This window comes from Nicotiana attenuata, unplaced genomic scaffold (genome assembly GCF_001879085.1).
Source record: "Nicotiana attenuata strain UT unplaced genomic scaffold, NIATTr2, whole genome shotgun sequence".
NCBI lineage: Eukaryota > Viridiplantae > Streptophyta > Magnoliopsida > Solanales > Solanaceae > Nicotiana > Nicotiana attenuata.
The window spans coordinates 114,461-126,055 of record NW_017673395.1 but is presented as its reverse complement, the minus strand read 5'-3'; the positions used below and the strand labels follow the sequence as shown (position 1 = coordinate 126,055).

At 35.9% G+C, this 11,595-nt stretch overlaps 1 protein-coding gene across 1 annotated transcript; it reads left to right on the top strand.

Moving 5' to 3' along the window:
• Nucleotides 1-3,835: 3,835 nt before the first annotated feature.
• LOC109216268 (uncharacterized acetyltransferase At3g50280-like) lies at nucleotides 3,836-5,470 on the top strand. Its single transcript, XM_019380414.1, has one exon. It carries the CDS (start codon nucleotides 3,866-3,868, stop codon nucleotides 5,207-5,209), a length of 1,344 nt encoding a protein of 447 aa, XP_019235959.1. The 5' UTR covers nucleotides 3,836-3,865; the 3' UTR covers nucleotides 5,210-5,470.
• The last annotated feature ends 6,125 nt before the right edge of the window (nucleotides 5,471-11,595 follow it).

Here is an 11,595-nt window from a genome sequence, read left to right as displayed (position 1 = left end):
AGGGGTCATTTGGACTCCGATTTTGGTGTTCTTTATATGCATAGACTCGTGGCGAGATAAGAAACCCGTTGGTGTGAAAATTTCTGAGTTTCGAGAAGTGGGCTCGGGGCTCAGGTTTTGCTAATTTCGGGATTTTTGATATTTTTCGATTGTTTTCGCTTGGGTTTTGTTCCCTTAGCCTATTGTGACGTACTCGTTGTGGTTTTGGTCAGATTCGACGCGCGAGGAGGCCGATTTGAGAGGCAAGGGCATAGCGAGCTAGAGCTTTGTCCGCGTTGAGGTGAGTAATGATTGTAAATGGTGTCCTGAGGGTTTGAAACCCCGAATTTGCACAACGTAGTGCTATGTTGAGGTGAGACACACGCTGTATGATGAGCGTGGGGTCCATTACTACTGGGGATTTGACTTGGTCCATCCCGATTGATGATTTCACCGTATTTTTGACTGAGATTTAATTATTATCATTATGATTTGGGCTAGCTGTCATGTTTGGAGCCTTGTGCCAACTTGTAGAACCCTTAGGGGCATTATGACTGATTTTTCTCACTTTACTTATTAAAAATCACATCCTCAATCATGTTTTCTATTTGTTTAAACAATGTGGACCGGTTATATCAATGCTAATCCTAAATGAGGGAAATATGTGGGCTGAGATCCCTACCTTATATTAATGTGCCCGAGAGGCTGTGAGTAAAATGACTGAGAGGGGTTGAGAACCCAACAATGAGGATATTATATATATTATGGATCGGGCTGCACGCCGCAGCAAATATTTATATGGATCGGACTGCACGCCGCAGCAAATGTTTATGTGGATCGGGCTACGCGCCACAGCAATATAGCGTTTGGGCTGTAGGAGCCCCTCCCGTAGTCTGCACACCCCAGTGAGCGCAGTCAACTAATTATATGGATCGGGTTGTGCGCCACAGCAATGTACGGATCGGGCTGCACGCCGCAGCGGTTATTTTGATTTTGGTTATTGTGAGAGATATTTGGGTACTGTGTACGAGGAACGGAATTATACTTGTTAAATATCTGATAAATCACCTGTTCTTACCTGATCTGAAGATACTTCACTGGACTTATTCACTATTTTTGCTGCTTTGAGTTGATTTACTGCTTGATATAGAACTACTTAGTGCCTTTACGTGATTTCTTACTGTCAGCCATTATTTATGATTATTACTCACTGGGTCGGAGTACTCACATTACTCCCTGCACCTTGCGTGCAGATTCAGGTGTTCCCGAGGCATAGTGGGAGTTTTTCTTGCTGATTACCATCCACCGGAGTCATCGAGGTAGCTGCATGGCGTCCGCAGATCCGATTTCTCCCTCTATCTTTTACTTTGCAGTATCCTAGACTATCTTTGTATTAGGCTGTTGAAATCTTGTGATAGAGGCTCTTGACTTGCGACACCGGATCGGTGGGGCTATTGTAGAGATATTGTTATGTTTTCCGCACATCTCATTTACTGCTTCAGACTTCTATTCATGTTAATCAGTATTTAAAACTCTGTTAGTTGGAAATGAACTCTATAAGCGAAGGGTTGTGATTGATAATTGGTCGGGCTTGCCTAGCAATGTGCTGGGCGCCATCACGACCGGGGTTGAGGTCGTGACACCATGTATATAAGAGAACCTAAGTATTCAAACTCATTTAGATCCTGTTTGGTCAAGCTTCTGGGAGGCCAAAAGTACTTTTTTTCCCCAAAAAGTACTTTTTAAAAAATTTGAGTTGTTTAGCCAATACAGAAAAGTACTTTTTGCCAGCAGCAGAAGCAGTTTTTTCTGCTTTTGGGAAGAAGCAGAAAATTCTAGCTTCTTCCAAGAAGCAGAAGCAGAAGTAGAAAATTAATTTATTCAAGACAAAACTATCCTCACCATAAATTTATATTTTCCAAATTATCCCTTACTAATCTAAGTTTTTTCTTTTCATTTTTGTTTCTAATTTTTACCATCCCATTAAAATTAAAGATATCATATATATGAATCATATTGTAACTTTTCAAAAAATTTATTGAATTTTCTTGTTTTTGATCTTTTTTTTTGTGTGATGTCTTGTAACTTTTCAAATTATCTTCTTCTTTTTTCACACTAAAGCAAATTATCTGCATCTTCTTTGGATTATCAATTCTCTTCCTACAAATAATTATTTATAATTTCTTCTGTTATATGCTATTAGTTTCCGAATCTTTAAAACAGTTATCAAACTTGATTTGTGAAAATGACCTACAAATAGGTAATAAATTTTTAATTGCATAATCTATCTATATATTATTAAAAGAAGAAGAAAATGCATCTATATTTAGTCAATTGGCAGCCTCACAATATGCCACTTGGCATTTTAGGACAAAGTTAGTAAGGTTAGGTAATAATTAGTTTCTTTTTGAATTTAAATTTTTTTTTTAAAATAAATAAATTATACATTATGTGCTATTAATAATTAGTTACTCTTTTTGTATAAGAATTTAAACACACTTAACTATTTCGAGTTTTTTATATATTTAAAATTATTTTTATTTTACGCTCAATGCCATCTTTCAAGTTTGACACTCACAATCATCTAGTTACAACTACCATGGCTATATATAATTTCATCCGATAACATTCTTTTACCCATACAGAATTCAACTATTATGCTAATGAAGACATTACTGCAGAGATTGATGAAGGAGATCAGCCTTCTGATATTCCTTTAGAAATGCGAGGCAAGTCTTCTACTAATATGGAAGCGTTGTGTGATAGAAGTAAGGATGAAATTTTTGAGAAGTATTATCATGTGTGAGTGACTTTACTTATTATTTCATGATGGATTATCAATATATAGTAATTTGTGGATAGACTTCTAATTTATACTGAATGATGTTATTTTAATTATTCAAATCATCATATAAAAATAAGTAATTATACTGGATAATATCATATACTTTAGTATAACTATATATGTAAAATTGATTTAAATCTTTAATATGTTTGTTTACTTTGTGTTTTATATTTTAATTAAATAAAATAAAAAAATAATAAAAGTCTCTGCGATAAATATTTAAGTTCATTTTTATATTTAAAAGAATTATACGACCTTGGTACTATCCTTTTTGGTGATTTGACACTCAAAAGCATTTTTTGAAATGATTGGCTAAACACAAATTATTTACCAAATGTTGCAAAAAGTACTTCTTAAATGAATTGGCCAAACACAAACAGTTTTTTTTAAAAATACTTTAAAAAAAAGTACTTTTCAAAATAAACACATTTTGGCAGCTTGGCCAAACGGGCTCTTATTTATTTGTTCACTATTGCAAATGGCTCTTGACCATATCTTGGTTTTGACAATCAAGCGATTCGTCAAGATAATCTATGCAAATATTAGATGTCACCAACTATTATGTATACTTATTTTAAACTACTATTTTTATCTAAAAAAAAAAATATAGACTTTCCTAGAAACCCCTCTAAACCAAGCTCCAAAATTTTAACAGGTTGGTAAGCTAGCGTTTGGACATAGATTTAGTTGAAACTTGAAAAAATAATTTTTGAAGTAGTTTTGAAAAATAATTTTTGGAAGTTGAAATTATGTTTGGACATGCATTTTATTTTAAAAAAATTTGAAGTTTTGTGAGTGGGAGAACAAGTTTCACCCAAAATCTATCCAAAACTAGATTTTGGGAATTTGAAAAATAATTTCAGAAATTTTTCAAAAATAGGTCATTAATCTATGAACAAACAATGTTTTCAAAAAATAATTGAAAAAACGGTGCCAAAATTTATGGTCAAACGGGGCCTAAGTGTGTAGGTAAGACAACATCAAATTCTCTATAAAAACCCCAATCTTCATACAGAAAAAATAAGAAGAACAAACACAAAAATGTCGTCTTCTTCTTCTTCACCTATTGTTCAACACATCTCAGAGTGTTACATCAAACCACTTTACGAATCCGAGGAATCCAAAAAACCTGTGTATTTATCATCATGGGATTTAGCTATGCTCTCTGTTCATTACATCCAAAAAGGTCTGCTTTTCACTAAACCTTCATCTTTTAATCTTAATCTTTTTTTGCAAAAACTTAAAGAATCACTCTCACTTACCCTTGTCCAATTTTACCCTTTAGCTGGTCGTCTTTCTACACTTAAACAAGAAAATCCCCCTCTTTACACTGTCTTTATTGACTGTGTTAATACCCCAGGTGCAAGGTTTATTCATGCTAATCTTGGTTTAACTATTAATGATATTCTTTCACCAAAAGATGTTCCTTTAGTAGTTCAATCATTTTTTGATCATGATAAAGCAATTAATCATGATGGGCATGAATTATCTTTGTTAACTATTCAAGTTACAGAATTAATTGATGGGGTTTTTATAGGTTGCTCAATTAATCATGTATTAGCTGATGGTTCTTCTTTTTGGCTTTTCTTTAACTCTTTTTCTGAAATTGTCAAAGCCAATAATAATGGACAGAAACAGAACATTCAACCTATTCATAACCATTGGTTTCCAAAAGGACATGGTCCAATTATTAATCTTCCTTACACTCACCATAATCAATTCACTAGTAGACATGAAGCTCCAAATATGAGGGAAAGATTTTTCCATTTTTCAGCAGAGTCTTTGAAAAAACTCAAAGCAAAAGCAAATATAGAGTGTAATACAACCAAGATTTCAACTTTACAAGCTTTGTCAGCTCATATGTGGAGGTGCATAACTAAAGTTAGAAAATTTCCATCTGATCAAATGACAAGTTGCAGAATGGCTATAAATAACAGAGCAAGATTAGATCCTCCATTGCCACAAGAATATTTTGGTAATTGTATTCAAACTGTTCGAGGAAATGCCACAGCTGGTGAAGTTCTTGAACATAACCTTGGCTGGGCAGCTTGGAAATTGCATCAAGCTGTGATTAATCATAACAATAAGGAAATTCGTGAATGGGTTGAGAAACTGGAATCTGGTATGGTTTATCAGATGGGATTTTTTGATCCTTGTAGTATTATGATGGGGAGTTCACCAAGATTTGATATGTATGGAAATGAATTTGGATTGGGAAAAGGCGTGGCATTGAGAAGTGGATATGCAAATAAGTTTGATGGGAAAGTGTCTTTGTATCAAGGAATTGAAGGTGATGGTAGTATGGATTTGGAAGTTTGCCTTTTATCTGAGTTTATGGCTTCTCTTGAATCTGATGAGGAGTTCATAGACAGTTTGTCAAGTTAATTAGGTGTTGTGATGTTGTAGAATTTGTCATGCATGTTTGCGTTGAGCCGAGGTTCCATCAGAAATAGTGTCTTTGCCTGTACAAGGTAGGAATAAGGCTGCGTACTCGTTACCTTTTCCAAATTGCATTTGCGGGAATACACTAGCTATATTATTGTTGTTGTTGATGTATTGTATTTGCTTTTCAAGAATGGTGTATGGTCAATAATGATCAGTTTGACTTTGGGGAATAATAAGATTTGCTTTCCTTTGTGAGTTTAACGTTTATGCACCAAATGTAGAAGTGTTTTTATAATGTCAGATCATTTAAAAAGTATTTACACGTATAACCAGTAAAGTTAGTAACCCGAAAAATAATTATAATGAAGAAAAACAGAACTTTGGTGTGTGCCGAAACTTCATATATTTGAAAAATTCTGATCTTATTTTCTTAATCAAATTTGCAAGCATTCTAATCATAATGTTTCGGAAGTTATATCTGAAATGGCTCACTTTAGGAGGAGTTGGAGTAGTAAAAAAGGGCAATTCGGTGCACAAGGTATTTCGCGTTCATGCAGGGTCCGAGGAAAAACTGTACCCAAAAGGATGTGACGTAGATAGTTCAACCTATCGCAAGCATGTAACATGCAATTTTATTATACGACTCTTTAAAATAATCCTTCATATTCCTTTTTTTTTTTTGAACTAAAAGGTCGAGTCACAATTGCATATAGTCATTCAATCCATAGCAAGTAAAAATTTACTTACATCAATATTTGCGCCAAATATATTATTTTTTCATGGTTAAGAAATAAACTGAGGTGTGAATGTGTATTAATTACTTATAATTTAGTAGTAAAAATGTATGTCAAAGCATACGTTAATTATTCACTGACCTATTGTAAACACTGGATTTATGTAAATTCTTTTCCTGTACAAATATTAGTAAAAATATTTATTTTCAGCTAACAAAAGAAGTAAGAAGAAAATTGCTCTTTTTTTGCCTCACTCGCCAAAAAAGGTGAAGCATAGTTGGTGTATAAATAATTGCTCTCTTCTTTCTCTGTTTATGAGGGGTTGGTAGAGTTTTGACCAATCGAAACTTCCTAGCACTTCGTATTATTTTGTTTTAAGCTTCTTCTGCCTACCAATCTGTCTTTTACAAGCTGATTTCCGTAGTTGACTTTTAGTTGCTGACCAACACTAAAATACAAACTTAATCATTTGGGGCTGGACATGAGTCACATGTCCTTTCCCTTTTTAGTTCTATCACATGGCTGAAGTAAAATATGTTAAGTAGTACTTTTATTTATGAACAAATATAAATAGGGTTAGAGTCGTGCAATGTATTGTTCTAAGCAATCATTTAACAGAGTGAAACTCTTTTTAGAATTAAATAAATCTTTCTCTATCAGAGGGAGCAAGAATAATTGAAATTTGAATAACAAATCACCACATCGGTATTTTAAAAGGCGAGGGCGTGAGGCAAGGCATTTTACTTAATATGGGACGAGGCAAAAGCCTCGAGACATGGGGCGTAAGCCCCATGGATCTTTAATTTTAAATTTATGAATTAATAATATAGCATTATAACATAATAAAATATAAAAGATGCATTAAAAGTTCAAAAACACTAAAAAGAATTAAAGAAACTCATATAACATAAAATATTTAGCATGTTTTACAAGTATAAATAATATATGTTATTTGTGGCTTGAATTATTTCCTTGTATTTTTAGGAAACCCATAGTCCCTATAGGTTTAGAAAAACCCATTGTCCTAATAGATTTGGGAAAGGAAAACCTATAGTCCTTGTCAAATTGGGAAACCTTTCTCATATATGTTTGGGACCTTTTGGGATCTATATATAGGGGTTGTAGTTGGGGATCCTAGAGATTGTATTGTGCTTTTCTTTTCATTCATAGTGGAAAACTCTCTCTGCTTTTGTCCCGAGGATTAGGCTTAGCGGAACCTCGTTAAATCCTTGTGTTGATTTTTCTTCTCTATTTGCTTTGTGTGTGATTGTGTGCTAGTTAACCCACAATATTCCGTAACAATTGGTATCAGAGCAAGGTTCGGGTTTCTACATATAATCTAGGGTTAAGATGTCTTCATCATCTTCAACAAAGTACGGAATAGAGAAATTTGACGGGGGTTCTATTTTCAGTCTATGGAAGATTAGGATGAAATCGTCGCTGGTGTTACAAGGGTTATGGAAGACAATTGATGAGGATTTTCCTGAAGAGATGAAGGAGACAGAGAAGGCAGACCTGAAGGAGAGGGCTTTGAGTGCGATCTTCATGAGCGTTACAGATAGCGTACTTCGGAAAATTGCTGAAGAAACTTATGCAGCAACGGCATGGAAGAAGCTGGAAGATCTGTATTCTAAGAAATCGCTAATAAAATCGTCTCTACCTGAAAAAAGAGGTTATACAATCTCCGTATGAATGAAGGTACACCTATTAAAACTCACATTGATGAGTTTAATTCAATTATAATGGACCTGAAGCATATGGATATCAAAATTCAGAGTGAGGATCGGGCCTTAATTGTGTTATGTTCTTTACCACCGTCTTATGATATTTTTGTCGATACGCTGCTATATGGGAAAGATAGCATTTCAGTAGAAGATGTTAGTAATCCACTAAAATCTAAAAAATTGAAAAAGAGCTTTCCAGACAGCAGAATTGAGGGCGAGGGTCTTGTTATTAGAGGAAGAACACAACAAAAGGACTTTAACAGGAAAAAGTCAACCGCCAGATCAAAGTCTAGAGCAAGGAAGCAACACTGTTATGAGTGCGGGGAGCAACGTCACTACAAGAGAGATTGTCCTAAGCTGAAGGAGAAAAGAGGGAAGCAGAAAATAGATAATTCGGCAAATATTGTTGACACTGCAATAATTCTGATGGTAGTAACTATGTAGAGGAAGTCTGTGCTGTGAGTTCTAGTCATGGGCAGAATTCTTGGGTTTTTGATTCTAGTGCTACTTTTTACATGTGCCCACACAAGAATTGGTTTGCAACTTACAAGCAAATAAATGGGACTGTCTATATGGGAGATGATAATCCATTACCAGTAGAGGGGGTTGGTAACATCAAATTGAGAATGTTCGACGGAATTATCAGAAACATTGAGTGTTGGCATGTTCCCCGGATAAAGATAAATTTGATTTCTCTTTCGACTTTGGATGATCAAGGGTATAAATTTCACTCCGAGAAGGGAATACTTAAAGTGTGTAAAGGCTCCATGGTACTCATGAAGAGTAAAATACATTTTAAATTGTATCATCTTCAGGCCAGTGTAGTTGAAGGGGAAGCTGCTGTAGATTCTGGGAAAGTGATCTGAATTAGTCTCAGTTGTGGCACTTGCGACTTGGCCATATGAGTGATAATGGATTGTCTTGGTTGAGTAAGCAGAATTTGTTGAATGGGTACAAAAATCAAGTTTTGAATTTTTGTGAGCATTGTGTGTTTGGTAAACAGACAAGTGTAAAGTTCGTCAATAAGGCCGAGCACAAGACCAGAGGCAAGTTAGATTATATGCACTCTGACTTGTGGGGTCCAAACAGAGTTCCCTCCAAGAGTGGTGCTAGGTATTTTATGACTTTGATTGATGATCACTCAAGGATGGTGTGGGTGTATTTTCTAAAAACAAAAGATGAGGCATTTTCGACATTTGTTAAATGGAAGACGATAGTTGAGACGCAGACAGAAAGAAAAGTTAAGCGTCTTCGAACTGACAATGGGTTGGAATTTTGTAATTCTGAGTTCGATAATTTCTGCAGCAGGGAGGGCATAGTGAGACACCGCACTTGTGTTGGAACACCACAACAAAATGGTGTTGCAGAACATATGAATAGAACGCTTTTTGATAGGGCACGAAATATGTTTTCACACTCGTGTGTTAGCAAAGATTTTTGGGCTAAAGCAATCGATACAGCTTGTTATTTGGTCAACAGATCTCTATCCACGGCTATTGAGTTCAAAACTCCTTTTGAGGTATGGTCTGGTTCGCCTACTGATTATTCAAATTTAAGGATATTTGGTTGTCCTGCTTATGCTCATGTGAGGGATGGAAAACTTGAGTTGAGGGCAAAGAAGTGCATATTTCTAGGGTATGCAACTGGAGTGAAAGGTTATAAGTTGTGGTGCACAGATCAAAAGACTCCAGGGCTAATTATCAGTAGGGATGTAACATTCAATAAATCTGCCTCACTGGACAGTCAGAGGGAGAAGGCAATACCAGAAACAGATCGTGGTGTCAGTGACCGCCTAGGGCTAGAAATTAAATCTCCACTAGCTCAGGCCAGTAGTTCTAAAGTAGAGGAAGTGGAGGAGGTGCAAAATATTGATCAAGATGATAATGTTGATGCACCTGCGCAACAACCCTATAGCATTGCAACAGGCAGAGAGAAGAGAGTGATCAACCGACTGCAAAGGTTTGCAAAGGTAGTTGATGGGAATCTTCTTGGATATACGAATCCTATGGGATTTGCTTTGGCAGTTGCAGAGACCGTTGATGCCTTTGAGTGTTATAGCTATCCAGAAGCTATTCCGAGTACAGAACCAGATTGACGGATTAGTGCTATGGCTAAAGAGATCGAGTTTCTTAACAAGTTTAGGAATTTCCTAGACTTGGTTGATGTGTGCGGCAATGGATAGAGCCCTTGCGAGGGATGAGGGCAAGGTAGAGAGACGTTGTTTCTCTTCATGAAGAGAATTCAAGCCAAGGGGAAGATTTGTTATTTGTGGCTTGAATTATTTCCTTGTATTTTTAGAAAACCTATAGTCCCTATAGGTTTAGGAAAATCCATTGTCCTAATAGATTTGGGAAAGAAAAACCTATAGTCCTTGTCAAATTGGGAAACCTTTCTCATATATGTTTGGGACCTTTTGGGATCTATATATAGGGGTTGTAGTTGGGGATCCTAGAGATTGTATTGTGCTTTTCATCTCATTCATAGTGGAAAACTCTCTCTGCTTTTGCCCCGAGGATTAGGCTTAGCCGAACCTCGTTAAATCCTTGTGTTGATTTTTCTTCTCTATTTGCTTTGTGTATGATTGTGTGCTAGTTAACTCACGATATTCTGCAACAATGTTGTTGGGCTAAACTAGCCCAAATACACTCCTAATATAGTGTGATATAATCCGCTTTGAACTAAGCCCGCACGGTTTTCCCCAAAAGGCCTCACACCATTAAGAGATCCATACACCTTATATGTAGACTCCCAATCTTTTCAGCTACCAATGTGGAACGTTGTTCGCACACCCAACAATCTCCCCCTCGAACTAAGTTCCATGTGGCCCACTACCACGATCCACAAGTCAGTTTTCGAGATTACTGTGTGCCACCCACATTGTTAGAATATTATGGCAACGAAGCTCGCAACTAGCTTCTTCTTGTGTGCATGCCGCCCTGCACCATCACTCCCCCATTTCCATACTCGTCCCGCTGAACCTGGTCTCTGATACCAATTGTTGGGCTAAACTAGCCCAAATACACTCCTAATATGGTGTGATATTGTCCGCTTTGGGCCAAGTCCGCACGGTTTTCTCCAAAAGGCTTCACACCATTAAGAGATCCATACACCTTATATCTAGACTCCCAATCTTTTCAGCTACCAATGTGGGACTTTGTTCGCACACCCAACATAATATAATACTGTGATTTAAAATATTACTCCTTCATGAGTAAATATAAAATTATTTTTAAATAGTAAAATAAAAATATACTATGATCATTTTGAGAGATATAGAACTAAGACATGAAGATCTATCAAGTATAGATATAAATTTGGTTATTTACTTTTAGAAGAAATATTCAAATGATAATCACCCTCATGATGTTCTCAATTAGTGAATTCAATACATGATTTGCATAGCAACTGTTCAGCGAGTCCCGAACGTTGAGCGTTAAAGCGTTTTAGGACGTACTGTCAGGCGCTTGGGAGTGTAAACCTCAGAGAACTAAGCCTCATACATGAGTCTCAAGGCGTTTTGATAGTGCCCCGCTCCGGGGCAAGCCCCGAAGCGAGCTAAAAAAGCCTTTTAAAACAGTGCACCAAATATGAAAGAGTAGGAGTATAATTTTTCGAAAATATTCATGTGAGAATTGTGGCTAGGAGACTTGCATTGTTAATATGATTTTTAAACTGGTGTCCTCCTTTACTCGCACAATGACAAGTGTCGTGCACTTTAAGATTTACATGAAAAGTATCTACTTTCAAATAATGCTTTTGAAATATCTTCAATAATTCTTATATCACACATATAGTTTAATTCAATAAGCTAAACTTAAAAAGTTAAAACCGAAAAATTGATATACTTTCTACATATAGGGGACGGACTCACCATCTCAAACTAATGGCTTTGAATAGCCTGGACTTCAAATAGCCCAACAACCACTTA

Bases quoted from the DNA above. Each gene is read 5' to 3' on its own strand.
- LOC109216268 (XM_019380414.1), top strand. From the start codon at position 3,866: ATGTCGTCTTCTTCTTCTTCACCTATTGTTCAACACATCTCAGAGTGT.